The 23,172-nt window shown below is 37.7% G+C and overlaps 1 protein-coding gene across 13 annotated transcripts in view; it reads right to left on the reverse strand.

Annotated features, from left to right (window-relative positions):
• Window positions 1–23,172, reverse strand: part of RIC1 (RIC1 partner of RAB6A GEF complex) — a 57,107-nt gene that overhangs the window by 16,288 nt on the left and 17,647 nt on the right. For 7 of the 13 annotated variants that reach the window (XR_015700994.1, XM_087741935.1, XM_087741931.1 and 4 more), the window contains 12 exons: window positions 12,956–13,063; window positions 11,666–11,808; window positions 11,302–11,438; window positions 10,207–10,298; window positions 9,004–9,134; window positions 7,910–8,054; window positions 7,352–7,400; window positions 6,102–6,254; window positions 5,549–5,752; window positions 4,076–4,114; window positions 3,697–3,807; window positions 3,017–3,106 (listed from right to left, as the gene is read on the reverse strand). Coding sequence is in view for 12 of the 13 variants with exons in the window: in XM_087741935.1 (XP_087598061.1) it covers window positions 3,017–3,106; window positions 3,697–3,807; window positions 4,076–4,114; window positions 5,549–5,752; window positions 6,102–6,254; window positions 7,352–7,400; window positions 7,910–8,054; window positions 9,004–9,134; window positions 10,207–10,298; window positions 11,302–11,438; window positions 11,666–11,808; window positions 12,956–13,063 (1,402 nt within the window). In the remaining variant the exon portion in view is untranslated. The remainder of the gene's footprint in view (window positions 1–3,016; window positions 3,107–3,696; window positions 3,808–4,075; window positions 4,115–5,548; window positions 5,753–6,101; window positions 6,255–7,351; window positions 7,401–7,909; window positions 8,055–9,003; window positions 9,135–10,206; window positions 10,299–11,301; window positions 11,439–11,665; window positions 11,809–12,955; window positions 13,064–23,172) is intronic. The other 6 variants (XM_087741930.1, XM_087741929.1, XM_087741926.1 and 3 more) reach the window with 5 other exon arrangements.

Raw genomic sequence — 23,172 nt, forward strand, 5'->3', positions numbered from 1 at the left:
TTGAGTACCTTACCCTTCTCCTCATCCATTGTCACCAGTTTGCCAGTCGTGTTCATTGGCGGGGTATGCTTTCTTTGACTTTCCTTTTCAGGCTGACATACCTATAGAAGCCCTTCTTATTATTCTTTGTGTCTCTTGCCAAGTTCAGCTCCAGCTGTGCCTTGGCCTTCCTGATCCCATCCCTACACAACCAGGCAGCATCCCTATACTCTTCCCAGGACACCTGTCCCTGCTTCCACTGCCTGTGCATTTCCTTCTTGCCCTTCAGTTTGACCAGCAGATCTTGATTCAGCCATGCCAGTCTCCTGCCTTCCTTTCCAGATTTGTTACCCCTGGGGATTGAGACCTCTTGTGCTCTATGGAAAGCATCCTTAAAGATATGCCAGCTCTGTTCTGCTCCCTTGCCCCTGAGGGCAGTTTCCAAGGGGGTCCTACTGACTAACTCCTTGAAGAGCTGGAATTTTGCTTTCCTAAAATTCGGGGTCCTGACTTTCCTCTTCACCTGAGCCATATCCCTAAGGACTGCAAACTCCACCAGCGCATGATCACTGCAGCCAAGGCTGCCTCCAATCTCAACGTCACTGATTAGCTCACTCACGTTGGTGATCAACAGGTCCAGTATTGCATCCCCTCTGGTAGGGTTGTCTATTACCTGGCTTAAGAAGTTATCCTCAATGCATTCCAAGAATCTCCTGGATTGTCTACAGCCTGCTGTGCTACTTTTCTGGCAGATGTTGGGGTGGTTGAAGTCCCCCAGCAGGATGAGAGCCTGTGAGCGCAATGCCTCCTGTAGCTGGAGTAAAAAGGCTTCATCAATAGGCTCTCCTTGATCAGGTGCCCTGTAGTAAGCACTGACCACAAGGTTCCCTTTGTTGGCTCAGTCTTACCCATAACCTTTCAACCTGCTTGTGGCTATTCTTCAGAGACAGCTCTTCACACTCTGTCCATTTCCTGATATAGAGGGCAACCCCTCTGCCTCTCCTTCCTCACCTGTCCCTTCTGAACAGCCTATAGCCAGACAGCCGTACTCCAGTCATGGGATTCATCCCACCAAGTTTCAGTAAAGGTGACTAGTCATAGCTTTCTAGTAGCATGGTGGCTTCCAGCTCCTCCCTTTTGTTGCCCACACTGCATGCATTGGTGTAGGGGCACTTCAGCTGGGCTGTCAGCCATGTCACCTTCTTAGAAGAACACTCCTTAATTCCTGTGAGTTACTTCACTAGTGTTATCCTGTTGGCTCCTATTACCTCAGGAGGCCCTGGCTCATCTCCGTAAGACTTCAGGTGTGCTGCAGTGTAGGCAGCATGTCTCAGTGCAACAGGCTGAGGGCTCTCGCTAGCACCCTGTCCCTCTAACCTTGGTGTGTCATCCCACAGCTTGCCACTGGCAAGCCAGATATTATCCCCCTCCCCCTTCAAGTCTAGTTTCAAGCTCTGTCAATGAGCCCCGCTACCTCGTGAGCAAAGACCCTCTTCTCCTTTTGAGAAAGGTGAATCCCATCTGACACCAGCAGGCCTGGTGCCATGTAGACCATCCCATTATCGAAAATCCCAAAACTGTGGCAGTGACACCAGCCACAGAGCCATGTATTAATAGACTGGGTCAGTCTGTTTCTTCCAATGTTGCTGCCAGCAACTGGAAGGAGAGGGCAAAAAATTACCTGTGCTCCAGCTTCCCTCACCAACCATCCCAAGGCCCTGCAGTCACTTTTGATTGCCCTCAGACTACACATCACTGCTTCATTGCCACCCAAATGGAAGAGCAATAATGGGTAATAGCCCAAGGGCCATACCAGTCTAGGAAGTTTCCTAGCGATGTCCTTAACCTGGGCCCCAGGGAGGCAGCAGACTTCCCTAAGAGGAGGGTCTGTCTGGCACACTGGACCCTCTGTTCCCCTCAGAAGGGAGTCACCTACAACTGTAACCTGTATTTTCTTCCTTGTGGAGGTGGTCATGATACGGTGGATAGGCCTTTCTGACCTTGGCAACACCTCTGGTATAGAAGGACCATCATCCACATCATCGATTGACTGGCCTTCCACATCCAGAGCCTCATACCTGTTGTACAGAGGCACCTGGGAAGGTGAGGTGGGCAAGGAGGGGGTTTGCCTGCCACCCCGAGCGTTGACTTGCCTCCATTCACTCCTTCCTTTAAGCTACTGCCTTCAGACTGGTGGCGGGAGGATACAGGATCCCCTTGATCTTGCATTTTTTCTGGTGCCTGTTCCTGTTTCTGTCTCAGGGAGGGCAGAGCATGGTTCCGCCAGCCTGTCTCTTTCTCAGACTCCCTGATGCTCCTTAACCTTTCTACTTCCTCTCGTAGCTCTGCCACCAGGCTGAGCAGATCGTCCACCTGGTCACACCTCACACAGCTGTTCTCACTACCGCCATCCCTTACCAGTGAAAGGCTCTGGCACGCCCTGCAGCCCACGACCTGGATGGCTGCATGTTTTCATGGGAGCTCCATCTGGGTAGCCACATCAGTCTGGTGAGAGCAGAGGATGTAGCTTTCTGCCGTGTGGACACCACAGGTAAGCTCCTTCTGGGAGGGTGATGAGCACCAACTGAACTTACCTCTTGAACTGGTAGGGTGACGACACCCTTCCTGCATGCACTTCCATGCAAACTGCAGCACAAACTGCCACACCACGCCCTCCCTGGGTGACGCGCCGTGCTCTGTTTGCCCACTCTGTTGGCAGCACTCCTGGTCGCTCACACTCCCCAGGCTGCTTTGTATAGGTATAGAGGTGGTCGCAGTTCCTCTAGCAATGCCCAGGCCTCGATAGAGTTTCTAATGGGAGCTGCCAGGTCCTGGCAGGTCTCTCCACTGCCCTGGCATTTTCCTGCCTCAGGAAGCCCCCCTGTGTGCCAAGATCTGCTACTCTGCTGCAGATCAGGCCGGCTCCAGAGCAGCTCCCCTCAGTGACTGACCAAGCTTTTCATATTTATAATACTACCGTAGAACAGATCAGATATTCTAAACATGATTTATTTACTTTGAAAAAAAAATACCTCACCTCTTCCTGATGATCATTTAAATTATAACATGCAAGAACAATGAAGTCATTCCACCATGCTAAGCCACCTGTTACCGTCATATTTTGCTCCTGAAATGAAAAAAGCAAGCAAATATGTATGTATTTTTATATACACACACACACGTACATTCTATGGGTAATTTCTGAAAGCCATACATGATCTCTACAAGCTTTACTGATAGTGGCAAGACAATCTATGTATAGGAAGTTTTTGTGGTTTAAAAAACCCAAAGTACTGGAGAATAATATGTGAAGGACAAACATCAGCTTACAAAACACAGCTTCACAGTTCCTTATGCTACTGGCATCCCTGAACTCTCTCAAATTAGCTTTCTGTTTCTGGCCAGAATTTACAAGCTTGGCATCCAAAGCTATGCCTCACACAAACTCTCAGATAAGACATATGGGAGTAAGTGTCTGACTATACGTACTCAGATTTGGAAACCTTTTAATAATCAGACAGAAATTATTGTGCCAAAGCCACAAGATAAGTGTTTCAGCCATTTTATGAAAAACACATGCAAAACCAGCATCCCTCATCCCAAGTGTGTCTACAGGTGGTTTATTTTATGAAGGTATGTTTTCATTTTCTCCAAGAGTCACGTTCCAACAAATACAACCTCCCCAGTATGCCTGAATAAAGTACCATAACCTCTCACCTGGGTAATGTTTCCAAACAGCTTCCATTTTTTGGTGAGTAAAGAATAATGTGCAAAACCAAACTTGCCAACAACAGCTACATTCTGTCCAAGCTTGTCAATAGCTGAAAACTGTTCAAAGAGAAAAACCCCAGAACCTCAGGAGGGAACTTATTTAAATGATATATCCTATCCAAATACATCACTACAAGGCAATATAATGTCAGAGTCAAAACTTGTAAAGTATCTTCATGTTTTCTACTTTATGGCCCAACACATACTCTTCTTTCTGTAATTTAAAACAATTACTTCATCTTCCAGAGCTCATCCAACCCTAAGGAACAGTTATAAAAACCCAATACTTTTAAAGAAGCAAAAACATGTTCTTAAAATAACTCACCCTTATAGGCCAGTTGCTCTCTAGGTATGTACTATGAATCTAAAAAAAAAGAGAAAAACCAAAGCCACATAAGTATACCAAGCACCATTAAAGTAGTGATTAATTATAATGTTCTAAAGGAATTTGTAAAATGTCCGTGTTTTTCCAAAACACTGGTTTAAAGGTTGTTAATGTTGGGATTTCTTTTTTAAATACAATTACTTCCCCTCCCTCAAGAAAGCTACTGAAGCCTAAATGTTAGCCTGTTTTTAATACAAGAAATACAGAAATGCATTAACAACATACAACAGCTAATACTGCATTACAGATTAATAGTCAAAATTTTCTCTTCTTCCCCCACTAGGTACTTCTCCTCCATCAGAATTTCATGGGAATGTACAAGTTTTGATAAACACACCATTCAGGATAGACTTTCAGTGTTGGCATGAAATTTCTAACCCCATCAGAAATACACACCAGCACATCCAAAAGCTTTGTTATGAGAGCACTTGACTGGGATATGTCAAATTAAATCTTGATCCTGGATTCTTCATGTCACATGGGATGATACAAATCCAGGTTCAAACTTCAGTCCTTGGTCTGATACAAGGCAGTCAGGTGCTCTCATTACCCAGCCACTGGCTGTTCTCATGGGTATGTTGCTCCACATAGTAATTCCAATTGTGTTAGTTTTACTCCTACACAGAATGAGGACTTCCCCCTCCCATGCCAGTTTCAGAAGACAGAAGAGCTACCTGGCCAGCTAAAGTGGAAATTCAACAGTATCTATAACCTGACATTCACGCCTAGAGTCAAATGCTGTTTAATAATACTGATTCACTACTATGTGAAAAACAAAATCTTGAGGACCTTTTAAAAACCTTTATTTAGAAAAATATCTACCAATTCAAGCGTGGAAGAACACACACTAGAATTACAGATTTAAAGTTATTTAATTTTTCCTCCATATTACAGAGAAAATAGAATCTCTCCCATTACCACCCTGGAAATAATTTCTTCTTTGCAAGCTTGAAATTGTGAAGTTTTAATTATATGCTTAAATAGATGCCATCTAAGACTGCCTGAAAATACAGCCAAAGTCTGAAGGCTGTATTCATCAGCTGAATATGCTTAAAGTAATTTGCATAAATAACAGAACAAATCCTTAAAGGATTTCTTGCATGTTGCACTTATTCTCCCTTTGAAAGCATAGGAAAGTAATTTAACTACTCCTTCCTGAAGTCAAAAAGATATTTAGATTTTTTTATTGGCTAGGATGCAAACTCATAGCCACAAGGCTGAAATGGCCAACATTCTTTTACCAGTTGGCAATAAGAAAAAGCTGTACTGGGGAAACCCAAGAGGCAATAAAAAAAGCAATGATCTCACACTAGAGGAAAAGGGTGGCAGAAACTGATGACATCAGCTGCAAATTCCAGTTCTATAAAAACTCTTGCAAGCACAGAGCACATATGGGCAACCAGCAACAATTACCTGTACAACATGCCAATGTCTGTGTCCTAGTAAAGTGCTTAAACCCTGAGAATCTAAACTGCCATCTGAAAATGGGCCTCTTTCCCTGGTAGGCTTATGTTCAGAGTGTGCTGAAGTATTTCTGGGATTCTGAGCCTGTGTTGCATCTCCACAGTTCAAATACAAGCGATCTTCTCCTTGAAGAAGGACTTGTTCCTGGTTACTCTACATTAAAAACAAAACAACAAAAAACCAAAAGAAACCTCACACTCCATGTACAGAAAACAAAGGAAAGCACATGACCAATATATTAAGAAGTTCTACGTAAACAATATGAAAAATAAGCGTTAAGGCAGTTCTCAGTTTTTGTGTCACTGTGTATTAGTAGGTTTTATGTTACAGTATTGCACAGCAATATTTTCAAAGTACCATTTTAAAGGCTCTATGACAAAAAAGGAAGACCAGTCTAATGATTGCAAACCAGACTTAAAACCTGTTAAGTGAATAACTCAGGTCACCCAAAAACTGGAAGTACACTCTAAAATAAGGATATATTTATAAACAAAAAACTTACCATACAAGGGTTAACAGTGAGTGCGCTTTTGATGAAATGAAACTGCAGAATACCAAACTGGCGAGCTTCATTATTTGCATCTCTTTCAGGCTTCATGCTTGAAGAAGAATTCCCATCAATAACCCACAGATGATACCCTTCTGATCCCCAGGTCTGAATGTAAAAGAATAACAATAATAAAAACCCAAAACCAACACTGTATATTCTCAGAAAACAAGAACTACAGAAACTTACTGTAACTGATCTTATGAGAGACATAAGCCTGGTAAAAAACCACACAGTTTGGTGTTCTAAAACATATCATCACAGGAATCATAAGTAATCCACAGCAGTAAAATCCACATAGAACAGTAAGAATCTAGTTTAAATTCTTTTCTTTTTTATGTAAAAAATGATGATTAAATGAAAAGTAACTATGCAAGATATTCACATAAGTAATGAAGACTGTTTAGTTTGCAGCTTAAAGCAATTAACAGAAACTCCACAAACAGAACCAGGTATGAAAAAATCCTGATCCCCAAAATTACATTCGTTGTTGTTCATTAAATTCAATGGTATCAGAATTTCAATCTTGGGGTTTTTTTTAAAAGGTACATTGTCCTGTCCTTGCAGACATGTACATCCACTTGGGATGAGTTTTTAAAGTTGTCAATCTGCATCGCAACTAGGCTATACTAGAAGTCTTGTACAAAATTCATCATGGTTTGTAAAAGAGGCCTTGAAGATTGTGTTTGATATTTAACAACATCTACTGATTTCACAGACTTGCAGGATTTCATATTAATTAGTTTGTATTAAAACAACAGCAGCTAAGTTTCTCTTGAATTCATGTTCTGAGCTAAACTACTTCAACAGCCAAAGGTAAGCTAGTAATTTTAGAGAAGTAAGTTTACAATTAGTGTTGTTCTGTGTCTCATTGTATTCTGAAATACAGCACCAGGTTAAAAACCAAAAAGATATTACGGAAAACCCGAAGTGTTCATTCTTAATATTAAAAGCAAAGCCAAGAAAATCGATGCCATGCACACTTTATGATCAGGTGTATACATGGGGTGGGGGAAATCATCAGCTGTCCCCTTTTCCCTCTTCCTTCAATACACTGATGTTAGGAAGTGTAGTAAAGGCACCTTACTCTTTAAAAGTAATAAAGCTAAAGAAAGCCAGTTTGATTTTCTGAAAATCTGTTTTACTAAAAATAATGTAAAAAATTAACAGCCATCCTATTATAGTATTTTTACATTCATATTTACCATAGAACTGATCTTTAGAGGGTCCTTCTTGGCACCATCAGATTGGTACCTTAAAAAAGAACAGAACAAGTTTGAGTTTGGAAATAACTTCATCAAAATAAGAAATTATCTTCCTATCTTTGTATTGTCGTATGGTTTGATACTGAACCTCACCTCAAACTATAAAGCCTTTTTGATCCATGACACTGTATAAAAGGCAATGCAATTGTCAGATGTCTAGGATACACTGTTTGAATTGTGGTTTCTGGATGTTAGCACATTTTCAGCAAATATATACTGGCATTGAGGGAATTTTAATATTTGCCTGCTAAAGCCTGCCTTTAGGGTAATTTGCTTTTATGGCCAAAAAGACCACTAGAGAAAGAAAATAATACATTTTCATTTATATTCAAATGATCCCTTCCTAAATATTATTAAATGATTCCAATATCTAAGAAATTGTAACAGAAAAATATTTTTAAAAGCTAATTCAGTGAATTAGTTTCTAATTAAATGCTTTTAATCAGAAAAATAAAGTTTTCTAATAAAATCTTTTACAATTTCATTAACAATACTCACGCAAAATCACCTCCTAAAGTACAGATAAGCTGAGCACCAAAAACACTCCATAAGGACAAGCCTCCACACTCCCACGTCACCATCACAACACAGCTATCAGGTGACCATCTGATTAGTTTAACAGGTCCTGTTTTATTCCAAATATCTGTTTAAAAACAGACAATAAAATACCATGTGAAAAACATCAAATGTCCTTCAATTGCTTTCACCATAAGAGTAGAAACAAAAATATATGGAAATAAATATTTGATCTTTCAATTAACTGTTGCATTCATAAAACTGACCATCTCAAAATGAATAAGTAGCAAATGAAGAATTCACGTTTCCTTTCCAATACACAGTTGGTTTCATAGGAAACTAAGAATACATGAAAACAGCCCAGAAATACACTGTGCTATGACGCAACCATAGAACTGCAATTATGGCAAAATGATTTTTAGGACAAAAGATTTTATATTCCTCTATTGAAACCTCTAACACGGCATTTAGCACAACTGTAAAACTCTATTATTTACAGATTTGATTTTTTTGTTGAAACCTACTAGGCACACACATTTTCAGCTGAGGATGCAATTTACCCACTTTATACGTTCCTCACTCTCAAGCCTGCAATGCTCACCACTACTACACAAAAAATTCCATTGAGTTTTTGTTCACTGCAGTTCAGGCAGGGTGCTGAATTACTCAATTTTTTTCTGTACCCTACATGTCAGTTATTTCAAGTTAATTCACACCTCTATTATATTCATTATCAGTTTTGACAATAATCTGTCATTTTCTCAGGTGAGTAATGGAAAAGTAATCTCAAGACTACATGTAGGAACTACTAAGATCTGCAGCATTTAAAAACGAACAACCAGAAGCAGCACTGTCTGTAAACTGCTAACTCAGATTCAGATTTAGTAAAATAAAAAAAACCAAAACACCCAAAAAAACCCAACAAAAACATCCCCAGACCCCCACATATGAAACACATCCAAAAGTCAGTTAAAAGCAAGCAGCTAAAAGAACAAACGCAAATACTGATCCCATTGGTGATAATGCAAACAACAAATAGCTGTTAACTAGCCATGGATAAAAATATTCTTTAATACCATAAAAACAGCTGGAAAATTCTAGCAGTAAAAGTAGCTCACCAGGATATTGTTTTGGTGTCAGCTCCAATTTATGAGAAAACTGCATGGCGCCAGTAGTGGTATCTATTGTATAAACCTGCACAGAGCCGCTGGAAGAGATTACACATGCTTTAGACTACAGATCATTTGGATTTCTCATCAGTTTCAAGAGTAAAATAAAAGCTGCTTTTTTCTCACCAATACCAAATTTATCTAGAACAGAAACATTGTGTCAAGTAACACTCAAAGAACTTTATGAAACAAATCTGTAAGATACTTTCCAGAAGACAGTGGAGGACCCAAAACACCAGCCCTGTAATAACCAATGCACTACGACTATTTGATTCTCTGAAAATACACATGCACACACAATCCACATATATTTATGGTTTCCAACTGGAAGACAATCCATGAGGGAAGTCAGTATTCACCAAGTGCTAAAGTTTCATCAGGAGTGTACTAATGCATACCAAGATGAATGAATTATAGTAACTATTCCTGTTTCAGAGGCAAACACCAACACACTGCATTGTTACTACAACCAAGAATACTATTTCTTAAGAAGACAATTGAAGACTAAACGACCCAGATCTTTTGAATGCTCTAAAAACCGAATAAAATACAATTAAAAAAAAAAAAAGCTGCACTCTAGACCAGCTAAAGCAGTATTACACAGGAGGGACTGTCTTGAAGGAGCAATAAGCAAAACACACTAAAAGCACTTTTGCAACATTTGATTTATACATACTCACAGTTACTCGAACAGACAATATTTTTCCTGACCAAATCAACACTTCACAGAGCATTTTCTCAGTTGGGTGCGAAGTGTTGATTCTTGTCCAATATTATTACAATTAGCTGCTTAAAACTGACTTTATAATCCTGCTTTGATATTAACTGGGACGGCAGCACTTTCCAATCCTTACTACTGGTCCAGCTACCTTTTAATTTTTTTCCAGAGCTGAACAGCAAGCATCAGTTTAAACTGCAGTTCAAGCAAGCAACCATTTCTTTCTTCTTCCCTCCTACCTTCTTGGCAGAGCAGATTGTACTACCTCTAGGAGGACCGATCGTTTTCATCTTTACAGCTCTTGCAACACAACTTGGTAAGAAGAAACTAGTACTTAAGCTTTATAATGAAATCATTTCCCCCCCGCAATGAACCAGGCTTACAAAACTTACTTGGCACATCCAAATGCCATTAGCCTGTATTTGTTATTTACTGCCACACAAGTTCCATCAATCACATCTTGTGCCCAAACACCATGGAGCTGCTGTAAAGAAAGGAATTCACAGAATTTTTGGTTAAACAGTGCTTTTATTCCTAATAGTCAGCTTCTACCCAGGTAATACCCACGTACGCCATATTACAGATCTGCCAGTTGACCTTCACCACCTCAGAAAATTTCTATTGCAAATATCAGTATTAACTGACATGGCTGAGATAAACAAAATCTGGTACATGTAAAACAGGTTTCATTGTTCTTAATAAAAACTACAGAAAGATGTCAGTATGTAAGGAAACTGTTTATCAGAGCTCTGAATAACCAAAGCAAGTCAATACCTATAAGGCAAGAATATCCCTGATACTGCGTTAAAAAATCAGTAGATGGTACTAAGGATGAAGACAAAACACAAAACAGGAAAATAAATTCCCATCTGCAACAGCTGAAATTGCAGATATTGTGTGGGAAGGAGTTTGGGACAGACTACACAAATCCTTCTGGGTTTTCTGTAATTAAGATGAAGAGATCTAATGACACAATGTAGTACAGTCCGTAGGCTGAATTACAGGTAAGAAAACACTTAACTTGGAAAAGACTCCTTTAAAACAAATTCTGAAGTATGCTTGTCACTATGCTAAGAGTTAGGCTAAGAGTTCGGCTTGATTATGGCTAAAAGCTAGAAATAGCACTTATGATACTTTGCCATAGGAGAAACCACTTCTTATCACCTCACTTATAACTAGCAACAGGAAGTCTGTTGCAGAGACAGTGAGAAGATCTCAGAACTATAATGACATTTTGAAGCAATAAACAAAAATTAAATCTACTATCAATTATGCTCTCCCATACACAGGCACTAGCCCTAGAACAATCTAGTTCAAATTATGGTAAGAAATATAGTCTTGTTCTTACATTATCTCTTAAACAGTTGATAAATTTTAATTTCTTTGCAGCTGAACAGAATTTAAAATAGAAAGCTAACTGAAATGCAGAGACCAAGGAAAACACATTTATTGTAGAGAGCATGCTAGAAATACTAAAGGAAATATACCTCAGCAGTGAATCTACTTGACATTGGTGCAATGAAACCAACTCTGCCATCATTAAAAACAACTGCAAAACCATCAAGCGTGGCACAGTATTCCATATCTCTGATGTAAACATCTTCAAAGCCCAAAAATGAACCTGCTGAGAAAATACCAGTAATTTAAAAATACGTGAACACAGTGACATTGCAAGACAACAGACTTTTCAGTTGTTTACTGATTACTTCACAGAAAAAATTGATTTAAACAGACTATTTTATTCACATCTACAAAAGGCACATTTTTCTCATCTCTGCTTGAGAACAGACATAATATTTTATGTTAGATGGTATTTCGCCAATAAAGAAAAAAAAAAAACCCAAAACCTACCTCGAGAAGACTGCAGGTCCACAGAAAATGGAACTGTACATAGGTTGATGGCCTTCCTTCCATTGGTCATACCGTCCCAGTGAACGAGATGGAGAAATCCATCAGCAGTAGCAACAAGTAGATCCTCTAACATGGACTGCAAACTAACAAACGTATTTGTCATTCCCTAAAAAACTGCTTCTCAAATCAATGTCACAGAAACATTAATTAACGCAACAAACACCATATTACTGCTTCTTGTATCAGCAACTATGTTGAAAAGTTACATCAAATAAGTCACAAACGAAGTGCCAAAATCCTCTAGACAGTAAAGGTACCAAGCTGACAAAATATGGTATCTGTCTCTCTTTTTCTCCAGGAATCAGAGTTCATGAACTAGTCTGTATTGTTAGAGTAACTGTTTAACTGGTATATGAACTGTTGAAGATCATTTTAATACTTTTGACTAAACGTAAGACATTACTGCCAACAATCAATTATTCATCTATCCTAGAAAATTACCAATATTGCCTAGGCTGTAAATAATCCACAACACTTTCTAACCCACGGTCTAAGCCCATTAATGAAGCAGAAATTAGACTTCTCCTAAATCCTTCCCTAAACATCTCCAAAATTCTGAAAACTATTGTTAACCTATTTCCACGCAGATAACCTGCAGCCTCCCAGAAAACCTTTTTCCAGTACATACTGCATTTCTTCCAACATCCATTTTCTCCTATGGGGCCTCTTCCCAAATAGCACTTTGTTACTTTCCCACCCCACCCCAATGCTATGGAGTTTCACCAACTTTTCACACACACTTATTTAGCATGTTCAAAGCTTATTTATAGGGAAGACAATCACCACAAAAAAAAAAAGAAGAGGTTAACAAAAAGTTTTTCCAGGACAAACAGGGCCCCTCTGCAGCAGCTGGAGAAATGTTGAAAAGCTACAGGCAGTTTTGCTCTTATGTACCTATGTCTCCATGAAATCTCTAATCCATACTATGAGCTGAAGGACAAACATATTTACAGTAACATAATGTAATACTGAACATACATGTGCTATATACTTCTATATGCCAAAAATATCAGTATAGCCAAGCACAGAAAGAAGGAATTCTTAAACAGCAATTTACTTTTTTACCTCCTCAGACTTACTATTAGTAACTTACTATTAGTAACTATTAGTCCTTACTATTAATAAGTCTAAAAACTTACTAGAAGCTTTTTCCATCCAGTTTCCCCTTCACTTTTTAACAAGTAACCGCTATATGCAGAAAAATTCTTAAGACATGATTAGTGAGCATACCTTGTGATAGACGCTTGCAAGTCCAGCACTTTCTTCATTTCTAGACATAATGAAGGAGCACATTGTTCCTCCTTATAATGTGGGGTTCCCTTTAGATGTGGGCTTCCTCTAAAATAAAAGAGATATACTACAATTGAAACAAGATGTCCCTCAAAAGTGATAAGAGTTACTGACTTACATTCCTGTGGGTTTTTTTCCCCTTATATATACACACAACAGACACTCACGTGCAACCTTCCACAAGCAGCACTTAATACCTAGGACATAATTTTAGTGTAAAAAGTTTAGTCTGTCATATTATCCTATATGCCTATAAAGACTATGTAAGCAAAATAAGACAATGACCAGAGAATGAACATTACAATAACTATGTGGCCTGTCTTAATAATCCTAAAACAAGTGATACGTATTAATGCAAATTCTGATTCAATAAAATGGTATTCAACTGTTTCCATTAATTGTGTTGAATTTTTAAGTATCTCCAATTTATTCTTTGCCAAGATGCATTACAGATACTATAGACTGTAAAATGTTCATGCTTCTTCAGTTCCTTTTGCCATATCAATGTTTATACTATTAATTCAGCATGCATAACCCAACAGGTAGACATTTATTACAGTAATTCATAAGAATATATCTCCCTATAGCAAATAAACAATAAATATAAGACCCACTAATAAAAGAGAAGACTGAATACTGATTCTCTTCCTTTAAACAGACCTTTACACAGTATCAATATCTAGATGTAGAAAGCTTCCAATTTTTAATTTTCCTTATTTTAAATTTCATATTTCATTCTCTAACGAAATGCAGTTATTTTAAAACTCAATACAGCATCATTAAAGTATTCCTTATTTGTCTGGGTTGTCAGATGTGTCATGTGTTTCATTAACTTTTTTTTTTTAAATGAAAACTGACCTACAATTGTAAGTATTGTAACATGTCATCCAGCTCATCCCTGTCAAGAGCATTATGCTAGTAAACAAAGCAAACTATGCATGAAACAGGCACTGCAGACAAGTCAGAGTTTAGTATAACTTCATTCGTCAGAAATAAAGATTACATAGATTTGTGTAGGTACCTGTTACCTGGATTTTAACTGACAGAACACTTATTTTCTTTTACACCAGAGTAGCCAATGCAACTGCCTAAGACATGGCAGAAACCAAAGCAGTTGCAGTTTTAGGTAAGTTTAACACCACAAGGATACCTCCATCTCTTTCCTGCCTTGGTTATTTCAGTGGATATCAAGTTCCTTAATTCCATTACCATTTCATAGTAAAACACAAAATTCATATCTGTTATTCTTTGATGAATATTACACCTTTACTTATGCAGCAAGGACAAAGATATATGCTAGCTAAGGTAAGACTGAGGCAACTTAAACATTCTGGAGTTAGCAGACAGAAGTAGTAACATCTTTCCAGAACAAAACCATGGCGACCATGAAGGATTACAGCAAAAAGTGAGAAAAAATTACTGTAAGGTTCATTAATCTACCACCCACAGGTGGTAACTTGTATGAACATTAAATTATTAAAATGTTTGTTTTTCATTTCAAAAGAAAATTAATTACAAAATACAGCTCTCTTGGGAAAGAGTAGCCCTTCATGTAAGCTAGCTATCACGGACTGACAAGAGGCCTGACATTAAAAAACAAAAAAGTTGAGTAGTTAATACTAGTATTGTGGGATTGCTGCAGTTTTTTCTAAATGGTAAATGAGACTGCATTTCTTTAAGTTCATGAAGCCAAATCCACCTGATTTGGCCTGGTACCTTTTAGTCAAGGATTTCACAGATAAAAAAATACATCATGCAGGATTAATTCCTTAAAATCTCTATGTCACTATCTGCAATGAAGCATCCTGGGGGCTGCAGAAAGACTTAGAAAACCCCAGGTGTTTGGAGACGTGCCTTTCAACCCATGTGGTCATAGAGGTTCAGATAGCATACTCCCAAGCAAGATGAAATGACTCTGGGTTATCAAGAATCAGTGGTACAACTGAATCTTGTAAGCAAACAACTAAAACTGAGAGAAAGGGGGTGTGTAATGCATAAATGTTACAGTTATGTATGTATAACACACCATATAACATGCCTGTTGGAACTGACTGAGGTACATAACCAAGTATAAACATAGTGTTTCTGCACAGCACAAATATAAAGCCAGAATGAGAACAACATGGTTTAAAAGACATCCTTTGCTGGAAGAGAATTTCAAGTCTCCATGTGGGCAGGCTTCTTTTTCTTTAAACATCTTTGATAAAAATAGTCTGCAAGAAATTTGAATATTTTCAGTTTCACGAGCCAGTTTCAGCAAGTTTGTTACCATCTGCGGAGTATATCTTTTTCCACTGAGGCACTATCATCATGAAAAACTCCAAAACATCGGTATTTTAATTCATTGCCTGTGATTATGTCAAATTCATTGATTCAAAAAGAAACCCTTACTATGGGTGCAAAGGGAGCGCAATCAAAATACGCTGCATTCACATAGTCCACATCTGCATGAGTCAGCCTTACTAGTCAAGTTACTTTGACCTTTAAACGAAGAATGTGCACTGCTGACAGAAGCAGGAAAGAATGTTTGGTCTGGGTTGCCACATCAGCATCTGCTACCGTTGCAGCCAAACTTTAAGTAACTCACTTTTGCACAAGAATTGAGAGGAACGGACACATTCCAGGGACCAACCAGCTGCGTGTCAAAATAAATTATTTCACTTCTATCCGCACAGCATCTGTTAATGTAACTAAACCTGCAAATAAAATCTCTTAATACTCAGAACTGAGAAAAATCTCCCACTACATCTGCAATCCAAGAAAACCCCAAACATGGAAAGATTAGGAATACCAGGCTGTTTTTTTAAAGGTAGAATACAAGGTTTATGGGGAAGTTTCAGATCTGAATTGAAGGTCAAGGTGTATTTTTTAAACCACCCGGTTCATTCTCTCTTCCCTATTTAGCATATCACCAGTGATATGCTTTTTCACAGAAAACAGATTACTATACAGTGTAACAAAATGTCTTTCAGATGTTGAAAGCCTATGTAACTGTATCTCATGAATCCCCTTTTAAGTAAGGATAAAGAGGAATGGTAAACGTAAGTCTCCCTTAAGGGCTTGCCCTCTTTCTCCAAACTCCAATTCTCTCAAGCTTTCCCCACATTAACCTTCTCCGGCTGTTCAGTTCAAAGCTGGCTTCCCCAGAACTAAAGAGGAGCCTACAAATAAGTGAATTGCTAAAATTCTTAGCATGAAGCCATAATTTTTTGTATTCATTTGATCTTCTTACAGGGGAAGAACCGGCTCTGGAAGTAAGACTTCAATTCTGTTATAAGAAAAAACTGTAAGCTCAAACTATGATGCTAGATGCAACTATGAGAAAACGGAGAAGTGTATTTAACACACACACACACACAAAAAACCCACAATCAACAAACCTTAAGCATCCTAAATTCAAGAAGGAGGCAGCACCACACAAAAGCAGAGTCAGCTAGCCTCCTCTGAACTGGGAGGAAGAATTTCCTTGGAGTTTGCTACCTGGGGCGAGGGGAGGTTCAGGGAAGAAACAGGACACCAGCCAGCTGATTTTTCTAGCAGCACAGAACTGCATTATGTCCTCCACTACATGCACAGCGGTTACAGGATACAGCATGGTCCATGGACAAAACTCACTCAGAAATATCATTACCAGACTTAGTCACTGCTAGCAGAAGCAACTAAGAAATAATCCGGACGTTAATTACAGCAGAATCTGAAAGTATGTACTTATGGACTTCTTTATAATTTGTAATTAAGGTATATAAAACATCTTTTTTAGTTGGTTCTAAGTATTTCAAAATAATGTTCAGTTTTTCAAAATAATGTTCCCTGTTTTCTGCTTATTACTGGAGAATTCTATTCCAGAGGTAGAAATAGCGTTAGATTAGGATTTAAGTTTCCACCTTACTATCTGGGGTAATCACAGTAATACAGGTAGATGTTATGGCTGGATAGTAGTATAGAAAAGTTCAGAGACGCTCTCACGGTCAACGAATATTGTGCTTCCAAAAAAACCCTAGTGTGGTTAATGGCAGATATTGCATTAATTAAAACAACCAAACAAACAACAAACAAGTCACTAGCATCCCTTCCCACTAGTCAAGTCACAGCTGCTTGGGAAGTAGCGGAGACATTTTACTGAAAAAAATATTAAAGACTCCAGACTTGTTCATCAGTAAATATTTTTGGAACAAATAATTGATACAAGGTAAAATATTTTTATACTTCTTTGGGGCTATGATATTCTTAATTGTTGCTGCTAAAATGGTTTCTTCAGTGGTACTTTTTGGAATAAAAAAAAAAAAATAAAAAAAAAACAAACCCCAACACCTTGATGTTTTGATTATTAAGAGCATTATACATGTGAGAAAAACAGGGCAAACAATGTTTCTAAATGATTTACACCACCAAGAACAAAGTTGCTCTCCCTGAAGGCACAAAAGCAAAAAACTGACAGCAGCTATTACTGTTGCATTAGCACAATTACACAATGTTTATTAACCGTTTTAAAATGGTTCATGTGACCAGTTAGTGAATTGTCTGTACAGCTGAGGACTAATTTTTTTTTTTATACCTGATTCAAAGAGCCTGCATCGTCACCTCTAAATGTGTGATTCTTCACTAACAATTCACTGCCCACCATGCTTTTTAGGAATGGTTCTAAAACAAGTAAAAAAGTTACACTATGAGCTTTGATTTCCATACGGCTAGTGTCTTCTCACCCCTAAACCTGCGTCTCTCCACCCTACACTGCAGGCAGCCACCAGCTGAAGATGAAATGTCTGGCTGGATCCAGAGCTAAACCGCGCACAGACTGGCAAGAGCTGGACACACAAAAATTTACAGAGAGTCTACGGTAACAACTATAAAGAATGAATAAGCGTTTACAAAAGCAATTCTTAGTACAGCCGTTTCTACCCAATTGAGTAATAACAGGTTTCTGTGGTTTGAGAAGACAAATAACTAGCTGGCATATTAATCAACTATTCACGTAAAAAAGCTAAATGGTTTACCAAATTATTATTCCAGTTGCAAAGATTTCTTGACGACATTTTAAACCTCCTGAACCACATCAAAGGCTAGCAAGTGCCATAATGGTTAAAAAAAAAATTCTACAAATAATCTAGTTTTAAAAATACATTTTCCAACCTATGCCAAAAACAACTTATGGGGAAAACCACACTGTTAAAAGTTTAGCACAAGCTTAATTCCCAATAAAAATTATTTAGTAAGTTAATTAACTGTACAGCTCATCAGTTACCCTTGTAGAGTTTAAAGTTCAAAACCTTTGTACACACTGATCTTAAGTCCGCTGAATCAGGAAAAAAATCCCCACTAATTTATGGCACCTATAAACCATCTTGCTACAGAAAAGGAAAAAGTTTTGAAAAGTGCCAGAAAGAGTAGGACATGAATACAGTAATCAGACGTATAAGGAACAATACAGCATTGTAAACCAGGATATAAACAGTACTTTGTTCACGTGCCCATACTGGTTAGAAAACAACCTCAATTTTAAAATTAAAAATTTACAGCATTGAGGTCTCATTCTAAATTTACGCAACGTTCGTATCTCTTCCCTCCACCCCAACCCCAAATGCAGTCTCCACTTGAGGACATGAGGAAATCCGAGGCAAAAGAACCTCCAATTACCATATTTAGTTTATTAGCCATGTAAAGTTTTTTAGGTTTTGTCTTTTTTAAAGGTAAGAATATCCTCAGCATTAAGTCACCACACGCTGTCTCTTTAACTGACAAATCTTAAGTCACTCTCCTTGCCAGAACTCTAAACAGAAATATCAGTTTAGTACAGGGAAGTCTCTACTGTGATGATATTACACATCTCTTCACTGTGAAACAAAGGAATATCTGTATAAATTCCTTCAGAAACTCCTCCAAAAAATATTACTGTACCTTGCCACAGCTGACAAAGCTACAAATTTGCTTGTATGCACTGCCACTTTTCTTAAGTGTATCACAGGTGGAGATTAATTTTATTTTACCATTCTATTATCTTACCATACATACGTTTTCTTCATGTTTTATCTTGTAATGACTTTAGTAATAAGGTGGTATAATTAGACTGAACTAACTGAAGTGGGACTTTGTACTTGTGCTCACTGCAGGAAAGTATCCCAGAATGCGGGCTAATGGCCAACACTGATTCTCTTCCAAGTCTGCTCCGAACTGGAGCAAAGTCTCTAAGAGCTGGAATGAAGCTGCAAACTATTCTGGCTCAATTTAAAAAACAAAACACAAAACCTCCACACAATTACTGCTTTTTTTCCTGTTTTTAGTCTAACAAATTAAGTAGGATACTTTAGGTTTTCATTGAGTATGAATGTCTGTTCACTCTGAGAACAGGCTAGCAATTCCTAGCCAAATATCAATAGAGCCAGAAATATTTTCTTCAATAGAACAACTGCAATTCATAACATTCCTAAAATACGACAATTTGACAAAAAACTATTGGTTGACACCAGCAAACATTTAAAAAGCTTCCTTTTTAATATACAAATACTCAGAATTCATGACACAATGCTGTGCTTATGATATGAGCACTTGTTTTATCACATTAATCTAATAATGGATTTTACACAAAATTTGCATAATGCTGAAGAGGTCAGTTCCTTAACCGTTATCATATCTACATAAGTATATTTTAAACTGATTTAACCTCTAAAGGTATAAAAGAGAAGAAGAATTTAAGAAGAATTTCCCACTCCACCATCTTAAAGTATGTCGTATATTCTCAATTTTGTAAGAGCTATGCCCTCAGATATTGATAAAAGAAACTTAAAAGCTTTTGTGGGCTCCAGCCACAAACACTGATAATCTTGAATTCCAGCACTTCCATTAAAACACTGAATTTCAGAATATAAAGACCGTTACAATAGGTTGATATGAAAAGGAGGAAGTCATGCCAAATGGGCATTTTTAAACAGGAAATCAATTTTCCTAGACTCTGATTCTGTCTCTTTTTAAACAAACAATAGCAGGGGGAGTTCAGTCAGCCTCACTTTCCAAAACCTGGTTATTTCACACTACTAAAAGATAAGGGGAAGCACAGATTCTTGCATTCAAATGAATTCTCAAACACAATGAAAGCTTAGCCTCAACTCACGCTTTAGCTCTTCTACTAAACCTGTGTTGGTTAGATTGTAAGAGTGAGAAGACTTAGCCCTAAAAAAAAATTAAAAATCATACTGTCATTAGATATCCTGCAATGTGTATTGACTTATAAACAGCAAAAATGTTTCTGTCACCTTCCATGCAGTTTTATTTTGTTTTATACCTTGAGGCATTTCGTTCAAGCTGTACCAGCAAAAAACTTTTGCAAGTGTAATTACAGTTTATACAATAACTGTATGCTAGAATAGTTCTGTTAACAGACCATATATAGGCAAGCTCTTTTGGATCATCTTGCTCAACAGCCATATATAGAAACAACTCTGTGTAGTAACAACCATAAACTGGAAGGATTGTACTTTTTCTCCACAAACATCCCTCTCCCATATGGGCAAATGAGGAGTGATTTTTATTTTCAGCAACTTTTTTTGGTGCTTTTCTTCAAATCAAGGCTAAACCACTATCAAGCAAATTTTAAAGCAGTTATTTGAAAAATACCAATACCACATAAAGCTGTAACTTTACTGCAGTGATCCCAATCTGGAAGACTGCAAAAATAACTAAAGCCAAGAAACTATCTGTCTATCATATACCTTATGACCTGCTTTTCTGACTTTTTTTTTTTTATTTACGGTAAAATATACACATTTCATTTAAATGAGACCTAAACTGACAGGAAAATTTAAACACAATCTTTCTCAACGTTTTCATTTGTATGGGATCAAACCTAGCTGCAAGTTCAACTTTAGGATACTGACTAAACTAGAAAATCTTGCACCAGAATTTTGGCGCAGCTGAGGACGTTACTGGTGTGTACTCCCAGTGCACGACCACCTCACTACGTTGACCTGCACTGCTTAAGAATTCTGTTCAAGCTGAAGTTGTATTAAGAGAGTTTTACTTTAATTTTGTAGTCACTACATTGAAATTTTATGTTTCTGTCAGAACTAGCGATTATCATTTAAAGAAAGTATACTAGAGAACAGGCTTTGTTCTGCTTACAAAAAGTTAGTAAATATGGACCGTTCATCAACATTAAGAATTATTCATAGTTTTAAAAAGTACAATAAAACTGAACTTTTAGGAGCACTGACAGAAGTGTGTTCACTAGCTAAAAAAACAAACATACAAAAAAACTCCTACAACTTATGATATTCTACAATATCTCTTAACTTTCTGGTATGTTGTGGAGGTGTCCAAAGAGAAGAATGGCAGACAAAAAGCCTTTACCTCAAATATGCCAAGTGTGGAGACCTACATTTGAACCTGTTGTCCACCCATTTCACTGTGTCTACTAACTTATTTCCAGCAGCTGTCCTATCACACTGCTAACGCAGAGACAGCCTTACATCTTTATACTCTCTGCAAAAATCACCACCCTCCCACTCACTTGGCCTAACATAGGTAAATAACCACATAAGACAGAGCTGGACAAGTCATAATTAATATTTGCATGAAAGTTAAAATGTTGCAAGCAATTGCTTTACCATGAACTATCACATGAGCATTATCATACCAGTATCACTGAGCAGCCACTCCATGTTTTTGAACTTCCCAGCACTGCTGCTCTGTGCTGCTTCAAAGTCGCCATTTTCTAATGCCAGCCTTTTATTATATGCCAACTTGCAAGCTACTGGAATCCAGGAGAGGGGACGGAGAGGGGTAAAGAAGGGAGACAGGCAGGTTTGGTTTCCCCATCGGGTCAGCAACCTGACTTTACTTAAGGCACAGCTGCATAATCGCTGCTGCCAACACAGAGCAAGGAGCCAAGAACACACTGTTACAGTGGGAGAACACAGTAACATGTCCCCTTTCAAGCACAAGGCAAGTCACATATGAGGCCTTTCACTGATCTTTAATGGCTTCAGAACTAACAAAATTAATTTGGTATTGTTCAGTCCAGTAGAAATGAAATCCAAGCATTTCAGTGAAATAATGACTTTGGAAAACGAACAAATGCCAGAAGAAAGTGAAAAGTTTCTATTCTGGGCTTTTGGTTTAGTTTGTCTGTTTGTTCATTTTGGGTTTGTTTTTTTTTTTTCCGGTCAGTTGGTTTTTTTTAGTATTTGATCTACAAAGCAAATTAGTGAAACTGCCCACAGGCAGTGCACTGTATCTGCACCAAAAAAAAAAAAGTTCATCCCATCATTATAACTCATAGAATAATTTGACATTAATCACAGCAGGCATAATTCACACACAAATGGTTGTGTCTTTCTTTTGATCTACAAAACCAGAAGAGTGGTATTTTTATGCGGGTTTTCAAAATTGAAGGCTAAATATAGACAGATTAGTAATCCCAGTAAATTCAGTGAGATCATTCATCTTCTTAAAGTTAAGCGCATGTATTAGTCTTAGGAGATTGTGAGCAACCTATCATTAACACTCTAGGGACAAACACTTTGTCTTACTCATCCACAGAATCAGCATTATACCCCTTTGGGCTCTACAAATATATATTAAAATCTTGACCATTCAACACATAGCTAACAGAAAGACTTTTTCATAAAACACACGCTTTTAGGTTGACGACACAAATCAATTATCAATGTTTTATATAAAAGTTAGACTGGTTAGTCATTGACTGCTTAACAAATATTTTCAAACCTTCCTACATGTGGCATGTCTAAACAAAATTTCCAAAGCTTTTTTTAACTTTTACTGCATATTTGATACATACTTCCATATATTTTCAGATTTTGCCAATAAAAAAAACCTGCCAAATAGAATAAGAAGAACATACCATAAACTACTGTTTATTCTTTTGCATTATGTACAGCTGAAGATATACTATCCCTTTATTTATTTCAACAGGTTGCAGCAACAGGTTGTCTGCTTTTTTTTTTTTTTCCCTCTGATGACAGTACGTCAAATGTGAAAAGTCAGTTTGAAAAATGCTATTCAGGTCTCAGAAAAGGCAAATAAAGTAATATAACTTGTCTGCATTAGTCTTAAGTTTTTGGAAAACAGACAAGTAAGTTGCAACAGTAAATTCCATTTAATTCCAGAGCTTTGAGGGCTATTTCAGAGGCCAAAAGATGCATTAT

Source organism: Nipponia nippon, unplaced genomic scaffold (assembly GCF_047370975.1).
Source record: "Nipponia nippon isolate SJK-2023a ecotype South Korea unplaced genomic scaffold, ASM4737097v1 scaffold_8, whole genome shotgun sequence".
Taxonomy (NCBI): Eukaryota; Metazoa; Chordata; class Aves; order Pelecaniformes; family Threskiornithidae; genus Nipponia; species Nipponia nippon.